The 22,736-nt window shown below is 42.7% G+C and overlaps 1 protein-coding gene across 9 annotated transcripts in view; it reads right to left on the bottom strand.

Annotated features, from left to right (window-relative positions):
• Positions 1 to 5,184: 5,184 nt before the first annotated feature.
• celsr1a (cadherin EGF LAG seven-pass G-type receptor 1a) overlaps positions 5,185 to 22,736 on the bottom strand; it is an 83,924-nt gene continuing 66,372 nt past the window's right edge. For 4 of the 9 annotated variants that reach the window (XM_084573338.1, XM_084573342.1, XM_084573341.1 and 1 more), the window contains 20 exons: positions 22,033 to 22,134; positions 20,844 to 20,938; positions 20,282 to 20,491; positions 19,680 to 19,863; positions 19,423 to 19,566; positions 19,154 to 19,337; positions 18,563 to 18,730; positions 18,338 to 18,464; positions 18,035 to 18,235; positions 14,810 to 14,984; positions 13,340 to 13,452; positions 13,072 to 13,151; positions 12,850 to 12,976; positions 12,602 to 12,727; positions 12,334 to 12,470; positions 9,615 to 9,715; positions 9,337 to 9,477; positions 8,534 to 8,803; positions 8,062 to 8,437; positions 5,185 to 6,919 (listed from right to left, as the gene is read on the bottom strand). In XM_084573338.1, the coding sequence (XP_084429464.1) occupies positions 6,892 to 6,919; positions 8,062 to 8,437; positions 8,534 to 8,803; positions 9,337 to 9,477; positions 9,615 to 9,715; positions 12,334 to 12,470; positions 12,602 to 12,727; positions 12,850 to 12,976; positions 13,072 to 13,151; positions 13,340 to 13,452; positions 14,810 to 14,984; positions 18,035 to 18,235; positions 18,338 to 18,464; positions 18,563 to 18,730; positions 19,154 to 19,337; positions 19,423 to 19,566; positions 19,680 to 19,863; positions 20,282 to 20,491; positions 20,844 to 20,938; positions 22,033 to 22,134 (3,089 nt within the window). In that variant the 3' untranslated portion in view covers positions 5,185 to 6,891. Of the gene's footprint in view, positions 6,953 to 8,061; positions 8,438 to 8,533; positions 8,804 to 9,336; positions 9,478 to 9,614; positions 9,716 to 12,333; positions 12,471 to 12,601; positions 12,728 to 12,849; positions 12,977 to 13,071; positions 13,152 to 13,339; positions 13,453 to 14,809; positions 14,985 to 18,034; positions 18,236 to 18,337; positions 18,465 to 18,562; positions 18,731 to 19,153; positions 19,338 to 19,422; positions 19,567 to 19,679; positions 19,864 to 20,281; positions 20,492 to 20,843; positions 20,939 to 22,032; positions 22,135 to 22,736 lie in introns of all 9 variants that reach the window. The other 5 variants (XM_084573339.1, XM_084573343.1, XM_084573346.1 and 2 more) reach the window with 2 other exon arrangements.

Genomic DNA, 22,736 nt, shown 5'->3' with positions numbered 1-22,736 from the left:
TGACAAACCTACTGACATTTAATCACAAAGCGGTCCCACTCTGTTCTACGGAGCATTCTTTTCTTTCATTGAAGTGTTTTGGTTTTTCAGGCCACAGCTTTACTGCTCTGATTCACTTTCAGATGCACCCAAACATGTTTTTTATAAAACGTATATGTACATTGGAAACACCCAAACACCCTCAGTGATCCCAGCTGTCATGTATAAATCTTTTGTACATTAGCATAAGCAACCTACATAATGTCTCCATCAGACTACCTGTTCATCTATTACAAGACGAAGAAAGTACTGTTCAGTGAGTTTAATTAAGATTGCGGGGGATTTATTTTTTTCCCCCAGGCAACCAATTTATCACACGCATGTTTGATTAAAAACAGAACTAATTATAATCCCTATTTATTAATCCCTACTGTGTAATAATTTGGTACGCAAACATGAACCAGTCTGTTGCTTGAACATAGCTCTGTCCTCTTGTCTGTGTCTCTTTAGGCCTCTTATTTCCTGCAACTGCTGTATCATTGAAAACGACCTTACCAAATTCATTCTGTAAATACTGTAATCTCCGGTGGGAAGCGGCTCAGAGCTGCAGTCATCACAGATGCAGCAAACAATCGGACTAATGCTTTTAGATGGGATTCCCTTCAGTCGTGCTTAGCACACGCGTTCTAACAAAATAACATACAGGCACGGTGGGTTTGCGGCCTGTGATCCTCTTCAGATGTCTTCTAGCAAAAGCACTGCTGCTGAGATCTCCCAAATCCTCCCTCCGCGCTCATTTGGAAACCCCGTAATAAACCGCTTAATCCCAAACCAGCGTTTTCTGAAGGGTTGCACAACCACGCGTGTCTTATGCAACTGGCCGGGCATTCAGAGTCAATTATAGAACAGTTGGGAGGAGGACGGGTGACTAGGCTATACACATTGAGATAAAATGATCAATTAAACACAAACACGTGTTCCTTTTGGTCTCTTTTCAACAAATTCGATACAATTTCAGAACTGTATCTCGTTCAGTGTAATTAAAATATCTAATTCAACTGAGCCAAGTTCAGCTTAAACCCGAGCTAATCCCTGCATGTTTCCAAATTGCAAGTGTCTTGAACTGAAGCTTAAAATTGAACGTTGACCAAAATTCATGTCCAGTTGTTGGAAACTGACACTGGAAACTGATGTGTGGATATAATAAATACAGAATTATTTTCAGCCACATTTGACACTTTGCAAGTCAAAATACTATATCTGCAGCTCCACCAGTTAGGGCGTGTCCAGAAGGAGAGCACTGTTGGACGTTAACCCACGCAGAGAGCTACAGTGAGCCAGCTCAGGATCAAGCATTTCAGACTCACTCAAAATGTATTTTGTTAAAATGTTATCAGACGTTAGCATATAATCACTTTGCAGCTACAGGTGTTTTTTTGTTTTTTGTTTTTAAAAGCGCCTGAAAAGCATTTTTACCCAATAAACTGCACAACAGATTTTTGACACAAACACTCGTTTTCTTTTCATTAATCTCAAATTCACATCTCTGTGTTTTAGAGAGCAAGTGAGTTCCTTTATTACTTAGTCAGAAATAGTTTATATTATACAGAAATGATTAAGTCTGGAAGTTTTTGAGGCTTTTTAAAGCACTGCTATTTGATTTTTGTTACAGATGATTGAAACATACTGTTATATTAATACAAGCAGAAAAGACTCTGAAATGTTAAGACAATCGGAAATATCTACCTCCGTGTTTGAGATTTATGTCTATCATTTGTCGCTCTGATTGGTCAGGGTTAGGCTGTGTTCACACTAGCAGTCATGTTTTTTTGATGCTCCTCTAACGCAGTGATGTGTCAACCAATCGTATGCATTTGCTCCACCTGTTGTATATTCAGTCAAACCCCCAGATGGACGGTGTCACCAAGTGCTTTAGTGAGTTGCAGACAATGTTGATGGCAATGCTGACTGAGTTGTAGCTTTCGTTTTCAAAAATTGCTTAATTGCTTGGCCTTAAAGTTGAGATTACTTCAGTTTGGCAACCTGCCCACTGTGGTGGCCAAAGTTTTGTTTTCACATATCATGTGTGCACTCCCTAACACATTGTGGTTTATCAAGCAACCAGTAAGTGACCATAAGCATTTAAGTGATCTTACATATTAGCTAACATTGGGTACCATGAGCCAAGGTATTTGTTTCACTGTCTCATTTAGGGGGATTTCTCTCCTCATACCATCTATACGTGTGACTTTGCTGTGTCCACCAGTAGATGGCAGAGTTGCACCAGTCACCAACCCTCCCTCATCCTACCTGTTGGTGCTCTGCTCAGTGGCTCCGTCAGGGTGCCAAGCGCAGCTCCCATGGGTCTGAATTATTTAGTTTGCACGGCTGTGATGGGACAGAGATAAAGAGCAGGGTGCAGGGTCAGTCTGATACACCTCCGAGAATAGTTACCTGTGCGTGCTCAGCTTCTCAGGTTTCAAGATGAAGGTTTTATTCCCAAGTGAAATATAGGTAACCTGACAAAATGAAACTTGTTTTGACAGAGTAATCTCTGCTACGGATGTTACCGTAAGAAGATATATATAAAGAAGATATATAGATATAGAGTGTAGCTGCTGTAGACCTAAACAGGTTTCATGAGTGTGACAGCTAGTCCCACTACAAGTCATATTTTGACAGGCCGCCTCTGCTCCAACTTCTTACTTTATCTTTGTCACCTGAGGGAAGTACCGGCTTCAGTTGCCATAACAACTGAACTGAACTAACCGTCCGATGGGCTTTGTGAAACCCGAGGCTGCCGTCTAATCTTTCACTTTGCCTGCTCGCAGTAATTTACTTGGCAGGACCCGGTGGCAGCACCTGTAGCCTATGTGTACGTGTTTGACTTGGCGCAGATGTCATTTCCTGGGTCTGGTGTGGCCTCTGACCCTCCAAAAAAGAAAAGCCGGTACATCTGTGTTAGCCTAGACCACCTATACTAAGACATGGAGAGAAAAGGGAGGGATTCATTCACTTGACTTCTCTCTTCCCAAAACTATCCCTCATGGTTCCGTCTGACCCAGTCTTTTGATCCATGGCCATCTGATCCATCTCCCCTAATCAGGCACATACGGCTGAAAACAAATTCCAGAAAACATTAAAAACTGTAGCTGCCTTTCCTTGCAATGCCTGAGCAAAGAGCTAGGTCTTTAAGTGGGCTCAGCTGTCGAGACAATGGAAATGATGCGTGTTACTTATAGCAAAATTATGTTAAGAAATAATACTTTTTAATTAAAAATATTTGATGCAACCACACGCCTTTGCTTAAGTAGCAAAATTTAGATGAGTAATTGGACGCCTCTACATCTATGCTAAAACAAATCTACAGCTAGCAACCGGTTAGCTTAACAGCATATTAAAAAAGAGAAAGAAATATGGGGAAACAGTTACGTGACGTTTTCAAAATGTAAAAAAAAAAAATCCTCTTACATTCACTCTTTAACATGGGTTTTACATAAAACAGTTTTAAATAAGTATATTTATCCAAGTAATTTATTCTGCTTACCTGGCTAGCCGTTTCCTTCTGGTTCCGGTATATACACCAAGCTAAGCTAAGCCAAGCTAACGAACTGCTGGCTGTAGCTAAATATTTATGTTACAGTCTCTACACTGCACATAAAGACGGAGTAGTCGCTTTAAATTGTCTAAAAATATCCACACCAAAAGTTATACTTGGTGAAATAAATGAATGTTTGCCTATGATGAGCTAACAAATGCACCAACTACACTCCACCTTATCAGGAACACCTGTTCAGCTGCTCATTAACGCTAATATCTAATCAGCCAATCACATTCCAGCAACTCATTTAGGCTTGTATACATGATCATGGCAATCCACTGGAAATAAAATCCAGTATCAAGAAAGGTGATTTAAGTGATCTTAAAGGTGCTATGGTTATTGGTGCAAGATGTGAAGGTCTGAGTATTTCAAAAAGAGAAGCTATCCAGTGAGGCGCAGTTTACTTCTGATGATGCCAGAGGACTGACTGGTTCAAGCTGATAGAAAGGCAACAGTTGTACCCAAGGTATGCAGAAGAACATCTCTGAACTCACAACAAGAACATGGGTTACTTCAGCAGAAGGCCACACTGAGTACGCTCCTGACAGCTAAGAACAGGACACTGAGGAAACTACAGTTTCCAACGGATCACCAAAATTGGACAATACAAGATTGGAAAAACGTTACCAGTCTAAAGAGTCGCAATTTTCTACATTTGGATGGTAGGGTCAGAATTTGGCATTACTTACTTACCATGCTTGTCCTTGTATGACCACATCTTCTGATGGCTACTTCCAGCATGGTTAATGGTAACACCCAATGTCACAAAAGTAAAAAAAAAAAAAAATTATCTCAAACCCAATTTGTAGAGAATGGCATTCAGTCCTCTGTCTGAACTCAAATAACCAACACAGTCGCCAGATCTCAATCCAAGGGAGATGTGGTGGAACGGGAGATTAACGTCATGGACGTGCAGCCGTCAAATCTGAAGCAACTGCTGATGCTATCATGTTGATATAGACTAAACTTCGTGAGGAGTGTTCCTGGCACCTTGTTGAATATATTCCATGAAGAATTGAGGCAGAACCAAAGATGAAAGGGGGGTCCAACCCGGTACTAGCAAGGTGTAGCTAATAAAGTGGTCAGAGATATACACACAGATTTTCAGATCACATTACATTGGATGGACTTTAGCTCTATACCATACACAAACCTTTAGTGAGCTCTTTGGTTTGAATTCAGTTCAGTTCAGTTCAATTTCAATTCAGTGAATAGCAGCTATCAATATTAAATATTAGTTGTTCATGATTACAAAGGCAGCACATTTCAAGTTCTGAATTCATCAACACTTCTGCTTTTTCAGCTCTGTGTGGTTTGACCAAAATTTGATTCAAATTGTGATTGGTGCACAGGAAGTACAAGCATCACCTTCTTCCAGCCAAGCCCCGCCCACTTTAGGAGACGAGCAAATATAAGGATAATGAAATCTCACAATTCAAATCGTCAAAACATTTCTAACTTGGATACTTCACTGTGGTAAGATGTTGTATTAAAAAAGGTTTCCATAGCTTTTTATGATTATTATAATTATTTTTATAAAGTGGCTTCAAAACTTTCCATACTGTGCCTATAAAAGTAGTGCTGTCACTTTAAGGGTGTTGAATACTTAAACAATCATGTACTATATACTGTATATATTTAATTAATTGACAATATTTCATAGCAATTAGTTTTCACTTTGACAACAAGACCAGACAAGACTTATTTTAAGGGAAATTCTTGTCAAAAGATATAGGCACTGTATAATGACGTATATTCCAGTGATGTCTAACCATTTGTCTTGCTCATCATTTGCTGGATTCCCAAAAAGTCAGCGTTACATAACGTTCTCGAGCGTCGTACTTGTTGCGACTCGGCGCGCTTCCTTCCACGTAGCAGACATGTAAAGGCAAGAGGCGGTTAAAAATTCATCATTTTTTTTTATTTTACAGTCACAATCATCTTTTCTTTCCAGTGTCTTAAAACCATAAAAAATAAATATACATTATGTTACAAAACATTTCCAGTGTCTCGGATCATACAAAAAAACCAAAAAAAAAAAACAAGGACATTTATGAACAGCATTGATTATATAAGGGCAAAACACTGGGAGTGTGCAGTATGTAAAGGCATTCAGTGACTGGTAAACTGGACTGTATGTTGTAAGGTTGTCTTAGCTGTAATACATTAAAGTTGGTCTCATTTTGACTTCATGACTTACGTTTATATAACAGATTTAAACTGAACTGACCACAATCCTCGTCTGCTGATTTACTGTATGTCGTGACTTTGGTAACCAGGAGGGTGGTGTGTTGCACACGCAGGCAGGACGGACACTGGAAAAGAAGGCTTCGGGTTCATAGTGCTCCAACAGAAGAACAGAGGTGGAATTCCTCCCCTGTTCCATGTAATCAATGTTCATTTAGGCCATAATGTTCTATGAGGACTCACACACAGCTGTCTTATTAGCATATACGGTCACAGAGTGTGAAAGCCCAGGAGGTGTGTTTGAGTGTGTAAGGCCTCGGCCCAGGACGAAGGCACGCAGAATATTGATCTCTACTAAGCCAGCATGTGGAGTGATTTTCACAACTGTGTTTCCAGGCAGGCAAATTATTTTTAGTTTAGGAACTTGTCCTTGCTACAGCTGAAATACAAAATAGCTCATTTCTTCTTCTTCGTCGTCTTTAGAATTATCTACATGTTAATTACACTCTAAATACACTGCACTGAGAGGCTGTAGCAAGCCTTTCTTTGAGTTAATAAAACAAGAGGAGAAGAGCACTTGGTGTCCAGTTCAGATGAAGTGTCCAAAAGTCATTGAGGACAGGTTGTGCCCTCTGGGACAGGTACTCCTTGAAATCCTGTCGGACTTAACAGTAGGTTCATGCTCTGTGAGAGAGAAGCTGCCCAGGCTTTCCTAAGTGACATACGACATCATGAACCCCCACAGGATTCAGAACCACCAGCGAGGAGCATCATTGTAAGGCTTGCAATGCATTCTGGGACATTCTTCATCTTCTGACTCTATTACCTGTAGTGGTTTTGGCACACATGGCTCCACTGCATCATTTCATGTCACAGTCCAACACAGCATTCCCTTTATAGCTTCTCATGTCTTTCTATTATCTCTGCTTATTTCCAGGCAGTCCTAACGTCTGCAATTAATACTGCTCTCCAGAGAGAGGAAACATGAGAGGACAGATCAGGCGTTGTTCTCCTCCTCGCCTAATCTTTAGCGCCCCTCCATCTTCAACTTTCGGTCATTTTATTCCTCTGCTCTTGATCTCCTTCTTTCCTCCTCCCCCCGGCATGTTCTTGGGCTCCTCCTCTCACAGGGGCAGGCTGGTCTGGGTTTTCCTAACAGGTCAGATCGAAGTCTCGTTACTGCCACTGTCAATTGAGGACAGGGTAGGGGGAGAGGAGAAGTGGGGAGGAATGGGGTGATGCAGGAAGGAGGGAAAGGTGCAGGGAGAAGGAAAGGAAGACGAGAACGTGCAAGGTAAAAATAAATGCAGGGACGCGGGAAGTTATCATGCAGAGGGTCATATTAATTCATGCTATTAAAGGAACTGTTTGACATTTAGGGAATTATGATGATATATCTTTTTCCAAGAATAGACTGAAAACACTAACTATTTTTGTATCAGAACACAAAATACGTTACTATTTAGTTTACACAAAGACTGGAAACAAGAGAAACAGCTAGCCTGGGTCTGTGCAAAGGTTATAAAATATTTAGTTAAAGAATTAATTAAATATACAGTGAGTGAAGTACATTGTGTTTGTTTAACCTCTGCAAAAATGTTAAAACCAGGCTAACTCTTTTCTCCATTCCTTTTTTTTCAGTGCTGAGCGGTCATCATATTTAAAGGACCAGTGTGAGTCCTTCATTCTAAGAGCAGGCCCTCTTCCGCTGAATCCGCCATGTTTTTACAGTAGCCCAGCATGGACAAACCAAACACTGACGGCTTTTGTCATTTTTAAGTTGAGCAGTTCTCCTACACACTTGAAAAGTGAGTAGCATTCTGCTGGCTGCAATCTGTAACATCACCACTAGATGCCACTATACCCTACACACTGGCCCTTTAACAGACTGACACTAAGGTACTACCAATCTGTTCAATTTACTCTCAAGAAAGCCAAGCGTATTTCCCAAAATGTCAAACTATTTGTCTCCCTATTAACCTTGTTGTAATATATGCAGTCTTGCACCTGTTGACAATGTGGTCAACGTGTTCTTACTTGTCATTTAGCCATTAATACGTTTTATGTTTGCTAATCGAGTTTCTGTTAAACTAGTTTTTGAATTTCTTTTAAAGTGATCCAAATAGCACAATTAAATGACAAGCACTTTAAAACATCATTCATTGATTTAATGAATGAGTCAATGACTTCATGATTGCTACTGATTAAATTGTATTATTACCGTTGTGTTTAATAGCACAGATAACGATGTTAAATATTGACATTGTTGCTGCATGCCAACAATCTTTGCTTACTCTGAGTCAGACTCGTTGCCTCCATTGACCGTCCCTGACTTCAAGTGCATGGCCATTCCCCCGTTGGTCTCCCGGTAGATGCCCGCTGGTGGCGGCCCGGCAGGAATCTGTGGTCGCGGGGCGACGGGCGGCTTGATGATGGAGCTGCTGTCGTGGGTGCCGTTGCGACCTCCGTCGTTGGAGGCCAGCGAAGAATGTCGGGAAGATGGGGTCATGATGTTGACGGAGGGGGGAGGCGGAGAGGATGTGTTGTTGTTGTTGGGTGGAGGGGAGGTGATGGTGGGGGAGTTGTAGTCGCTCAGCTTCTCCCTCAGACGGTTCTTCATGTTCTTGTCGTTCAGTGGGGGAGGGTAGCTGATCTTGTTCTTTAAGATACCTGAGTCAGAAGAGCGATTCATGTTAGTGCACTCCAGATAAAATTGATTGATTGATTGATTCAGCTTAGATTAAAAAAAAAGATCTGCTCTCTCACCTTTTCTCTGCTCTGGTTGGTGGTTGCTGTTGCTGTTGGGTTGACTGGCAGGTGCTGCCTCTTTAGCGTTACCAGGTGTCTGTTTGTCTCTCTCCTGTGGAGCCTCCCTCTCTCTTTCACCAATGTGGTTGAGTTTATTCTCTGGGTGCAGCTCCACGTTCACCTTGGTCTCCACCCTAAGCCTCTCTGCCCCACCCGGATCCTCGCTGTCGCTGGCTGTGGTGGGGTCTGTCGGCCAGTAAGGCTTCACGTGATTGGATACTGAATCACCTGGTAAAAAGGGAATGAGATGTATTGAAATTAGCAGAAGATTCCCTGCCTGAGATGCTTTGAATTGTGGATATTCTGTAGGCGTATTAGAAGCAAGCAGCAACCTCCAGGGCTGGTAAATGAAGCCAGTGTGGAAGCATCAAAAACTGCAGTTCCTCAAATGCCCACTTGAGGCTTGCTCCAGAAGGGAGTCAATGAAAAGACCGCAGACCCCCGCATGTTCAAATGTAGCAGAAATAAAGATGTTTACAGCCTGGTCATCTGTTTAAAGTATATCAAGGCTTACATTTATGCATAATTTGACCTATAGGTCGATAGCTGTCTGCCCACACATCACAACCCCCCTCAACTCCACTCACACTCCATCCTTTTACACCTTTTTTGTATTTGCCTGGAGTTACATGAAGACAGGGACTGCCAAGATTGGGAGTTCTATGGATGATGTGACGGAGGCTTTACCCATCTTTATATACAGTCAGTGGTCGGAATCCAAACTGTTTACACTCAGCAGCTCAGCAGGACTAAACACATACCTTTGGGGGTACTGTGAAGGGGCCTCTCGTTGTTCCACTTCGGCTTGACATCAATGTCATCGTCCTCGCTGTCTGAGGAGTGGGAGGAGGCATAGGAGGAGCTGTGCTCATCCACCGATAGCTCGCTGTCTGAGTCAGAGTCTGATGGAGACAAGGAGGGAAGGATGGAGATACAGACCAATGAACCTCTATTATCAAAAGAACACTAAAATGTACAAATGATGAGCATGCACATTAGTGAGGGGATTTAATTAAGAGCATGAACATGAAAAGCTCACCATCTCCTTTGGTGCCATTGCGGTGGAACAGGGGTCCGTCCAGATCTGTGTGTCCTTTAGCTGTCCCTGAAGAGACACTGGGCTTCTGACCAGACTCCTCCCTACGAAGATGAAGACAGATACAGAAGGGAGGATGGGAGGAAAGGATGGGGAGGCAAGACAGAAATGGGATTGGAAACACAGAAGTGGAGATTTAGAGAGGCAGAGAGGGGAAGTACAGAGTCACTGGAAGTTAATTCAAGCCCCGACTCGCGGTTTTAGACGATTAATGTTCAACACCAGACATCTCTCATTATCAAACATCTGCTTCTGTTGATTGCCTCTAACAAAGGTAAAACTGGAAACGCGGTTTTGGTGTGCTTGGTTCAGGTTCAAGACAAAAAACATCTACCACTAAAGGATGGAAGGGGGGGTTATTCATTGGCAGACCTGAATCCGAAACCATTTATGGTAAAACTATTTCAAGCTACCACAAATTTAGATCTTTAATTAACAGATAAAAAGAAAAGTAAGTATACTTTAGCATCTTACACCATTTATAACCTGCTTTTATCTGATGGATCAGTAAATTTGCTCATATTTTTTTCTCAATCCTGTCCTTTCTACCTGCAGAAGTTGGCTGGAGGGTAAAATGTTACAGGAGACTCTGACCTGTCTGATCTAAGAGAAGCTTGTGGAAGCAGATGAAGATGTGCCAACAGCTGCAGGGAACAGGTTTGAATGTCTGCTTTACATTCCCACCTCGACAGGTACGATCCCATCTACCCTCTCTCCCGCTCTTTTCTTTCCACATCTCTCCCTCGCTTTCTACATCTGCCTCTTACTTTGCCTCTTCACAGGCGGCACGCCACATCTCTTCTCCCCCCCCAGCGTTTTTGCTCTCATTGACCCTAGTGTCGGCTCGCGTTACCCATATGACAGCTTTACAAGCCGAGGCGTACAGTCAGAACTAACCTTGAGTCGGTAAAACTCTTTAAAACCAGGTATATGTAACCCCACTCCACTGCAGTGAAAACATGTCTGCGATACACTCAAAACACGCGGCCGTACAAGATATGCTGGTGAGATTATGATGAGATAAAAATCATCTCCAATTCTGGGAAATGCACCTTTTAAAATGTCAGCTTTTCAAAGGTTAATTTGCAACACACTTAATACATAATAGTCAAGGACCAGAAGGATATTGCTAGCAGCCAGGAGCTAGTAAGGAGGTACAAATCAAGGATTGTAAATTTACCTTGACCGTAATAATCTCCCTATAATTAAACACAATTTTCCACAATATAGTAGTATAGTCAATTTTAGCATTAGCTAAATCCGCCATATTTTAAGCAATGTGTGCATCACACCAATAATCAAATGCAGTATATTTCATGCAAGTAACAAATATGCTAAATATGCTAATATACATACATATATATATATATATATATATATGTACACACAAAACATTAAACTTACATCCTCTGTAGTGTGGCTAACCTAATGTGAATAAGATTTGTCTCTACTGAACTGCTTTGAATTCACAATTTTTATGAGATATTGCTAGCAGCATATGCTCCAGCTAAAGAGCTAGCATGAGCCAGTGGACGCAATGCTATACACGCTAAACACACTAAACATGCTAAACATGCTAAACACACATTAGACCTTAGTTTCTATTGTATATTTAATTAACTTGATTAAATTTACTTTAATATATATATAACACAATTTATAAAGTTTTTGAATACTGCAAAACTGGTTACAGATAAATACGTCAGTGAGCACCGACCACTGCATTGCTATATTAGCAAAAATACGTTTGCTAGCAGCTAGCTAAGACTACTCGATGACAGATATAAAGTTCAGTTTCTGTTAGAACTGTAAACCAGTTATCTGTATGTTTCAGTGCTTTGAATCAATATTACATTGAAATTAAATGTATCTAACGTATACACACTGTTTCACTTTCATTTGCTCTCAGTTCTATAAATAAATGGAGTGTAAACTCCATATGAACAGCTCCTCCTTGTGGTATTCACAACCTCGTGGACATGTATTATAAGGTCCAAGTTCACAAGTCATGTACACAACTTGCCATGAAGTAACCTCAAGCTCACAAGCTCCGTTTGAAGACACCAAATGTTAACACATTTCACATAGACTATGTTAGCTGTTGAATCACTACACACAAAAACAACAACACAACAGTATGGATGAATAGAATTGGTACTGTGTACTTTTGCCTTGGTGAGTTTCAATAAGAGTTATACAATATATACAGTATGTGTACTGTATATGGATTTTCCTGTATGTATGTATGTATGTATGTATGGTTTTTGCAGCCAGGCCATGCGCCAGCCAATCTCAGCATGGTCATTCATGCAAGCAGAATGACTGTACTATGCAGGTGCCCTTATGTGGCAGCATGCATGTGGGGAAGAAACAAAGGAAACACCCTCCAAATGTTGGGATATGTAGAGAATAAAACAAGATTTGGATAATGCATAGAATAAGGGCAAGAGGACAGTGACTGTATGTGACTGTAAAGTGTGTGTGCTTGAATTAGGGGGTGGAGTGTGTTAGTAAGCGTTAGAGATACAGATATACAGAAAGAGGGGACAAAGGAAGAAATTAGAAAGAAAAGTCCAGACAAACAGATGCGTACACAAACAGTACACACTCTATTCATGCAGTAGTAGTAGAAGCAGCCATGCAGTCAGTGAACGTGTTGTACCTGAGTGTGTAAGCCAGGTAGCTGCTGCGGCTCTTGGCTGACCTGAGCGTACTGTCCAGGGAGACGGTGGACTCGCCGATGCCTGAGCGGTACAGTGGGCCGTCCTCTGTGTACGTGTTGTTGCAGTTGAGAGAGCGCTGAGGATGGACAGAACGGAAGGGGAGGGTGGGCATGTAACTCAGTTTTTACAGTGCCAATTAAAACGCAATGACAAACATAACATGTAAAATGAAGGACAATGGACATTGTGAACGGTTTGTTTGCTTACTGTGAGCAAAGAGGCTCTCGTGGTGCTGGATTCGTCTTGTATGTTCTTCTTTCCTGAGAAGACGTTCTTGAGGTTTTTCCTCACCTCTTTGTTGAAGATGACATGGAAGAAGAAAATGAAGACTCCCTGTGGAGAAAACAACAAAAAGAAAAGTTGAACTCAAATGCACGTGTGTAAATAATGACCTCCTACATCATAAAAGTGTATCTGGATTTTCTATATATGGCTTGATGTGTCATTGTAGTTACCTGCAGACAGCTGAACACAGCAAACAGGTAGTGGAAAGTCATTACGTTGCTGTTGACCGCCATTAGGCCGAGGAGCCAGGTGGCACTGATGAGTAGCAGGAGAAGGAAGGCCATACGTAGCGCAGGACTGAGTTGGGAAACACAAATTTGTTCACATTTGTTAAAATTGCAAAGTTAAAAAAAAAAAATAAGTGGAAACGTTAATGTGACTGAGAAACTTACATAGCTCCTGACTTCTCTACAGCCTTCTGCCTGCGACCACAAGAAGCCTTCGCAGCTAGGATGAAGATCACTATGTTGACCTTTAAAGAAACATGGAGAGAGTTCATACATGTTCATTCATAGACACAATTTTATCCTTTTTTTTCTTGATTGTGCAAGTCCCAAAATGTATGGAACCAACCAAACTAATCATATGTGTGGAGTGCTCAGCTGCTAAAAAAGTAAAACTTTAAGACACACTTTGGACTACATCAGTGCAGGCACATACCAGGACAACTACAAAGATGGGTCCAGCGAAGCTCCAGATGAGTGTGTCGTGGACAGAGAGCCAGCAGAAATCAGGGTTTCCGTAACCCTGAGGATCAAGGCCTACTGCCAAACCTGTAAACACACACAAAATAAATAAATGGTATTACAACTGAGTTTTAAAGTAAATCCAGAAAGAGACTAGAAACAATGCGGTGACAATAGACGCTGAGATCTGGAAATACAGAGAGTTGGAGAGATAATAGGTGCTACAACTCTAGGCAACCTGGAAAATGTACTTTCTTTAACTTTTCATGACAACTTCTAATCTTTGTTTGCACTCTCCTTCTCTCCTCTATAATAACTGCAAACCATTTGAAGGTCAAATTCTCCAGAGGTGATCTTTTACACTTTTGGATCTCCCTATGTTTGACTCTGTAACTTTAAATCTTTCTCACATAGAAAGAGACTTGCAGCAATTTGGTGACAACAGACGATGGAGGGTTAAAGACATTCAGAAAGTTGAAGCAATGACAGGCAAGGAACCTTTGGTGACGCAAAGTGGGCCAGCACCAGGTTGAAGTAACGTTAACACTGAAGTGACACAATTGCGACGCCACAAGAAGGTACCGTCCATGACTTCACTAAATTCTGATTGTGGCCTTGGTGCAAGAACCCAGATGGAGAGGCAAAATTGTTGACGGTATTTTCCTTTAAAACGGAGCGAGATAATAACCCCATATGTTTCACTCCGAGACATTTTGGGTGGAAAATCTATAAGAGAGTTACCTAGCCAACCAGAGCCTGAAACATCCACTAGCGACCAACTCTACGAAGCGATTGGCGAATTGCTCTTGGGGTTTAAAGGTTCCTAATAGTATCTGTCATTCACATTTTTATGACTTCTACATATTCTCCAAAATATTTTTTCACTTTTGGATCTCCATATGTTTGACTCTATACATTTATATCTCTCCTTCACACTGTGCCTCAATCCAAATTCCAATCAGGTAAGCTACCTCGGCTTCCCTCCCTGCCAAAGTCATGTCAGTACATCGCACATTATTTAACAGTTACCTCATTATTATTATTATCTAATAACCAGGTTTAAATGTTATGTTGCAGTTATATAGAAATATATTAAACAAACATGGTTATAGAAATAAATAAATCCACAAATGATTTAGGAGGATGTGACAGGACAAGAAACACACACTCTTATACACACAACTGGATAACTTCCTGTATATATTAAACCTATGCTAATGACTTTACCTAATTTAGACTGTGTACATCCGATATCTATGTCTTTATATGCGTCCCTTATTATGCATCTTTCTTCCGCCGTGCTATTCCATAATCTTCCCACGAGTATCTCGGCCTCTTCATAAGAGACAAGCCACGGCACGACTCTCATTGACAGTCTGCCATCCGCTGTCACTCTCCTTCTGTGCTTGTGTGACTTTTTGTTCCAGTCTTGTGTGTGACTCACCGGTAATGATAGCCGGTATGCCCCAGCCCATGGCGTAGTAGAACCTCATGTGGCCGTGGTTGATGTTTCGCATCTCCGTCAGCATGCGGTAGATGTGCAGCCCCTCCACGAACATCCAGGCAAAGGTGCACATGTAGAAGTAGTGGAGGAGGATGGCTATCACCGTGCACACGAACTGGGGAGGAAATGGGGCGAGACAAGAGAGACGAATGGATAAAAAAGAAAGAGAGAAAGAGGAATTTAGCCGCGTCCATCCATGCAGTGCGTCTAAAGACATATTAAATTAATACAATTAAACGTTTTATAGCAAACTATAGCCGAAAGATATCGATTCCAGACTTTTAAATGTGAGAGTCGTTGCTGTTTTTCTCCTTGCAGACTGAATATCTTTGCAAACTGAGCGCGCAATTTTAAAGTGCGAACTGTTTCCCAACATTTCATAAACCGATTAACTGTGTTCACGGCCCTAATGGTAATATACCTCCAACTGCTTCGTGACAAACCTTGCAGATTTATGTCCTGCAGTAATGATTCAACCTGTCCCCGCGTATCTTCATCTCCCCTCCTCACATTTTCCATGCCTGTTGCTATAATAGAAGAATGCGGTGTGTCGGGGAATGTCCCAGCGCTTGAGATATGGCGTATTTTAGTAATGCCGTGGAGATCAGAGAAGGAGAAAAGAGGGAGACTGCTCTGACAGGGTTATAAATCACCCGGCAGATGGCCTTGGGCGCACACTGACAGCATTCCACAGCCTCTCTCTCTCTCTCACACACACACACACACACACACACCTGATTCTGAAGTCTGCAGCATTAATAAATTTGGCGATATGCAAAAAAAAAAAAAAAAAAGCTCCCATGCCTTGTACTCTTTTCTTTCTTAAAGATCTCTTTGCAGACTTAGCTTCCAGTAAGTCAAGTATAAACCAAACTCCATCCCCGTGCAGATAACTCATCGCAGTCAAAACACTGTGACTCAGAAAAAGACAAAACTCCCACCACTTATCTGGCGCCTGTAAACTTTCATGCTGCTAACTTTTCATGCTGGTATATATTTGCCTGCACTGGTCACTGATCTTTATATTTGGTAGAGTTGAAAGAAGGGCCCTAAAACTTCAAACCAACGTTGGAGTAAGTCACAAATTCCTAAACTCAGGCTGGTTTGGTTGAGTCAAACCAAGGGAGGAACATTTAATTTGGTCATAAACTCTTGAAACTAATTCTATGAGAAACTAGGTTTTTTTTAGGGTATTATCCCAATGTGACGAAGCCGCTTGGAGAAGATTTATGGGACACAAACGTTCAATATTGATTTGACATTTGTGAACTAGTCATACATAAACCAATAAACCACTGACTGACCGCTGACAGACTACATATGAACCAGCCCTATGCATCTCTTTCATCTTTCATTAGCTCTAGCTGTGAGAGCCAAGCGGTGCATCTGTTTGACGGCTGGAGGTCGGCAGGTACGGCCCACCACGGCGTCGCAGGAGTGACAGTTGGATCTGATGAACTGTTCATGTCTTCACGTACGGCTGAAGACATCTGGTTCGTCCGGACTAGTCAGCACTGACACATTCGTTTTAAATGTATTGTATTTTCAGGCTTTCACACATGCAGGCAGCAAGGGGAGCTTCAGAGGAAACAGATGACGGTCTCTGTTACTTTAGGACTCGGCTAGGTATGCACCCTGATTCACGGCCTTATGCTCAGCTAACTAGCTTCTCGCAACACCTATATATTTACCATACAGAGAAAAGCAAATAAACGTGATTCTAATAAAGTATCCCAATAAATCTGTCTTCATGTTTTAGAATCTCTAACCTCACTTCTTCTCAAGTAACACCCAGCAAGACTGCTTGCAAATTAAGAGATTAATGGTGTTTTCGGCACCACAGACAGTTTCTCTGAGCAAAAACTAAGAAGTTGTTTTGGGAAACCTTTGCCAAGGACTACCACCCTGAGGCTTGCTTCTGGAGACAGGTACCAGTCACAGCATGTCTCCTCTACTGCCCCGCTGAGATGTGTGTGTGTGTGTGTGTGTGCGTGTGTGTGTGTGTGTGTGTTTGAGTCTGTGTCACTAGACTTCAAAGATATCCCACACCATTTACTGTGCGCTCATGCATGTTTCTGGCCATGTCTGTGACCCAGCCAACACCAAATTAGGTTATGAACATAAAAGAATAACCTCGTTGTAGTTCTCATTTCATCCAGCTGTCACTTCATCGAAATTAACTTATAGGGAGTTATATTTGGAGAGTAGCTTGGCAACCAGCACATGCCCATCTATAACAGCCATCGAAACACATAATCTGTCAAATAAAGAAAGGCCTAACCATTAAGTCTGGTAAAGCCCTTGCAGAGTCAGCGTTAGAAGGCAGCCTGCAGGCCAAACAAACACAAGAGCGAGACACCACATGCAGGTGACTTCATGGTTGGTTGTCCTTCAACTAAGGTATTGCATATAGTATATATAGTATGATGTCATTAGAATATATTCGAAATGCTACTCTTCTATTTTCGCCTTAATTCAGACGGGCTTTGATAACATTAAAAACAGTTAGGACTTTTTGCGTCTTTTGCAGAACAAGCTGCAAAAGTTGTTTGGCTTGATAACAAAGACAGATAACATATTTGACAGCTGTAAAACCATGCGGTGTACTGGCACCACAGGGCTTACTTCTACGGCTGCCAGGGAAACGTATGATTTGGATAAAATATAGTACAGGTATACACCGATCAGGCATAACATTATGACCACCTTCCTAATATTGTGCCCTTGTGCCTCCAAAACAGTTGTGACTCAACAGAGAATGGACATGGGCCTTCTGAGGGTGTCCTGTGATGTCTGGTAACAGAATGTCGTTAGTGGGGGGGGGCTTTGGGTCCTACGGGTTGAGGGGAGGGGCCTCTGTGGATCATCCCACAGATATTGGATTAGTTTGGGATCTAGTGAATTTGGAGGCCAGGTCAACACCTTGTGCTGTTTTTTTTTTCGGTTGTTCCTAAACTGTTTTTTTTTTTCGTGTGTGCCACTTTGGTATAATCAATAGTGTTAAATGGCATCCCGATTAAAGTTCAAACCAGCACATTTGCAACATGATGGGTGATGGTGAGGGAATACGTTTAAGCCTTTAAGGTGTTTGAACAAAAATGGCCAACTGTTTACTCAAACACCGTTTCTTGCACGTTAGTTTGCGTGGGTTGGAAATACACTAACCACGTTGTCGGTCTGATTGATGCCAAGCAGGAAGACGAGCTCAGAGAAGAAGAGCGCCGCCACCAGGTTCCTGTGGATGGCGAGGAGGTTGGAGCGGAGTCGATGCAGGAGGCACAACAGGATGAAGGTGAGGAGGAGGAGGACCAGGGAGACCGACACCGTGGTGTATGTGACGATCTTCAGCGGGAGGACGTCGCCGTGCTGTGGAGAGAAAGACATCGAGTCAGGAATCAGTAACAAGGCGAAAAGTAAAGAGAATTACTGGTTTAGCTGGATGTGAAGGTGGAATCTTTTAGAGAGTACCTCTCTCTTGGAAATGTCCATCAGCACGGCGAAGCTGGTCATGTGGTTACACTGACAGCTGATGTGGCTGTTGTTTCTGTTGAGCACCTCGCAGCCTTTGGAGGACCAGCCGCCAGTGCCGCCAATTCTAAAAGCACAACACACACGCAGACACACACAACACAAGTCAGTATTTTAAAACAGAAAGCTAAGAAAAACTTCTGAATAGATTCCTATCCAGCTTACGCGATAGAGTGGTCCCAGAACACGCAGACAGGCTTGGTTCGCTCCTCCGTCTCCAGCATGGTGTACTCCAGGGTGATGGGAGGGTCCAGGATGGGAGGAAGAGGGGGACCCTCGCTGTGGACTGTGGCGCTGACTACGGCTGTGTTGATCACTGGACGGTTGGGAAGCCTGAAGACATGCAGAGACAGTGCAATCAATGCATGAGCATGCGTATGGGTTTCAAAGCGTCTTAATTTATCTGAAAGTTTTTTGTAAAAGCTTACATTAAAAAAAAAACATGGTAGAAACACATTTTTATATCTTTCCTGCATGCCACAAAAAGCTCTGAGACTCTATGTTTAGTTCAGGCGCATACAGGCAGTGATAACAAGGTTCCTTGAAGTACACCTCACAGTAAATATTATGAATTTAAATTAAAGATGAAATATTTCTATGTGTGCTACAGCTTCTTGAAAGGTTTACAGACTATATACACACTGAAAAGTTCAGCTGGAGTGTGTGTCCCATTGTCAGCCTCTTAAACATCTGGACCTGGACCTATATGTGGCTGGATTACACTATTACACTATTTTATGAATGTCCTTAATTCACCTCAGGCTCCTGCGGTCAGGGTCGTATCTTTCCGGAAGGAGCTTCCCCAACGACTTGTACACTATCACCACAGCAACGGGCAGAGGGGGGGCAGGCTCGAGGTGACGCCGTCTCCTGTCAGACACCGTGTGCTCCTCCCCCACAGGGGGATCGGTCGGCGATGGAGGGGCAGGAGTTGGTTCCGCTGAGTTAAGACAGAAAGAAAACGGAGCTCAGGCAGCGTAAAGGCAAAAATAGCCAGCGTAGTGTGATTCAGCCAGCGCCCCTACCTTTTGGGCTCTGAGGGCGTAAGTTAAACTGCGGGAAGTGGACAGAAGACCCCAACTCTTTTGGGTAGGTCTCCTGGATGTCCTTGAACCGAGGGAATGTTGCCTTCTCTGGGTCCGACATGTCCAAGTAGTCCACGGTTAAGACTGATGGGATAGCAATACAGGAAAAGAGGAAAAGGATGAGAACGACATGTGGAGTGCAAATACCTTATTATCGTACACCTGATATGCAGTTTGATTACGGTCCAACCACTCACTCATGTTTTCAGTGACGATGGTGAAGGGCTTCAAGTAGGTTTTCCTGACGTTCTGAGCCAGCGTGTTGGCGTAGTCCTCGAAGTTGCGCAGCAGGTGTGCCGTGCCGCCTTCTGTCCTCTGGATTTGGTCCCAGTGATCCTTGGTGTCAGGATCCAGTATGGCGCTGCCTGCTCTCACCAAGTTCTAAAAGAAAAAGAAAAAGGTTGATGCCGTGTAAATCACATAGAATCAGAAAGAATACATCAAACTGATATAAAAGAGCTACCGGCAACGTACGCCGACTGTTCTGTTTCACGCAGTAATGAACGTAAACTGATGGTTCGCTAAGTGAGCCAATAAGAGTGACCTCTGACTCTCTGACCGACTAGTTCCGCTGCAGATACTGAATTAGCTGCAGGGGGTTCTGACTAGTGCCAGTGGTGTGGGACACAATGCCAAAGCTCGGGCCATGGATGTTAGTTTGGTGTGTTAAGCCCTTTATGTATCAACCAATGGAGTGCAGAGTTCTCCCAGTGCATCAAACCAGGTCTCAGCGTACCTTTTCCTCAATAATTAATTTAAGTGGCCTTCTAAAACCTTTCATTAAACTCCACAAAAATACCTCATTGAACTCTGCGTCCTTCATGGCAGTGAGATCGAACCCCGTCTGGTGGCTCTCGTACTGCAGCACGTGGTTCAGCAGCTGGGCGGCCGTCTTCACGTCGTTGCCGTAGTAGTGCTGCGTGTTGCCGGTGGCGCCCTGGAGCATGCGCACGATGGCCTTGGAGCGCTCGCTGTCCATCCGCGAAGTGTTGCGGCGCAGGTCCTCGTTCTGGGATGGTTGAGGCATGAGAAGAGGAGGGAGAACGGGCAGGTCAGGGCAAGAGCGACTCAGTGGGTGTGATGAAACGTAATAGAAATTGGTCAATCCAGGGATTAGCGAGACTTTGGAAAGTTCAGGGCCTCGAGTATGAGGTTCAGGTTCGAAACACAATAGGGACGGTACTTAAATCTCCTATACACTAGTTCTCAGATTACACTGTGCTGAAGACATAACTGCTCCTTTGCCATGCATAGTCTTCGTTTGAAGTAAGAAAACTATTCATCATGATTTGTACAGCTTCCCTGCAGATGACTCATCTACTCTTAGTGTTGGCGTGGGAGAGTTTTAATCAAGTCTTCACCATTTTCTTCAGATGAGAGAAGGTGATGGTGGTGCAGTTGAAGAGCTCAGGCGACAACCAGCCCTTCTCATCATTACAGTGGCGGATAGCAGTACCTGAAATAACACAGAGACAGAACAAATGTCAACCCATGTGAACACAAAACAGTCGCGCATTACTACAATTATTGCGAATGTTTCTTTTAAATTTATATTGTAATACTGTCATGAAAAAATCTGCTGAATGCAGTATAAACAGTAGTTAAGATGAAGATTTTCTGAGGGGCTTGAAGAATAAACCCCTATTTCATCAGAACTGTCCTGAGCCGACAGTAAAACCTTCATGTCTTGGCGCTATAAATACGTGAAACTGGTTTGTGCTGCACCAGCAACACAAACCAGCTTGTGCAGCTTGACCGAAGACGAATGCAAAGTCTGCAGTGGGAAGAAACGCCTTCCAGTTGGAGCTGAGCGAGGGGCACAGAGCGATACTCGCAAATAAATTCCCCAATGAGTCTTGGGAGACAACAAAGGGGTCGCCATGGTGACTGCAGTTACCAAGAGGGTAGCCAGGAAAGTCACAGTGCTGCACTGGGAACAGGTCAGTGAACGCGGCTTTTGAGTTTACCTTGATTCTCCCTCTCTTTCACACACACACACACAGCTGGAGGATTATTCCGTTAGTTCCTGATGTATCTAGTGTTTTTCCAAGAGTCTCTATAGATACGTGTGTGACTTGATGATAGGGGAGCTCTGTTGGATTAACGAACCAATCAGGGAGCCTTACTACTGTGAGTTCAAGCTTTGGTGAGACAAAGAGATGGTTCATACGTCTTACAATACATTATCTTACGGTAGCTTAACCAAACTTCTGTTACACAACAGCGGTTTATATTTTGGCGCAGAGACTGACGTATTTTCTATTTTTAAAAAGAAGGCTAAGTGCCTTTGGAAATAAGAAATAACATGATCCTGCTGGATGTAATAGCTGCCGATTTAAAGCCATAGTGCAACATTTTGGGTTAGGGCAGAGAGTGACGCAAAAAAAATGATGTCACTATTACAATGGTCGGTTAAGCTACCTGCCAGTTAGCTTAACTCTGCATAAAGACTGGAGACAGGGAAGAGATAGCTCATCTCAGTCTAGTATTTGAAGTGAGTCACAAATAATTAGTCCACAATTTGCAGATGTCATTAGAGGAAGTACTCACCGATGGATCCTTTGGGGCAGTTCATGGCGGCAGGGCGTCCAAATTTGGTCTTTGGCCACCAGATGCCTGCGTCAAACGCCTTGGGACAGACATCGTACACCACTGTGGAGGGAAGAGCATGGTTTTCGTTTGTTCTGTTGGAGGACGTTTGCCTTTGTGATGCTTCATTTGGGCCATATTAAAGAAGTGAAATCTTAACCGTTTAACCTCAACGATACTACCTTATGAAACAGTTAGTCAGACCAGCACAATGACATTGAACCACGTTAATCCTGCAGGGCCATTACACTAACTGTAATACATGATTCATTTCAGCAAATCTGGGTCCGGGACAAACCAGGCTGGGACCTGCAGTCTTGTTGCCTTGTTGTAGCTGCTCTTATTTCCCTGTAATCTCTCGGTGTTTCATTAACTCTTACCTGCTACTTCTTAATCTGAGCTTCAGCATCAGTAAAGAACTCAACTGAGTCATTCTATCATGAATTATTACTCTGCAAAATGTCTTAAATCTACATAATTAAAAATGAAAACTGCAATTTTTAGGCCTTAGTTTCAATGAAAGGGACCCCGTTGTCACCATTGTCGTCCATTAAAAGTCCAAACACGTCCTAAGACACCGAAGAGCTTCATATCGGGTCAAACAGTAAGCAGGCTGACATTCAAATTCTGTTAGGGACTCTGTGGCTTTGTCTTTTATTCATCTC

Source organism: Chelon labrosus (assembly GCF_963514085.1).
Source record: "Chelon labrosus genome assembly, chromosome: 23".
NCBI classification, from domain to species: Eukaryota; Metazoa; Chordata; class Actinopteri; order Mugiliformes; family Mugilidae; genus Chelon; species Chelon labrosus.
This window is presented reverse-complemented; position numbering and strand designations above follow the sequence as displayed.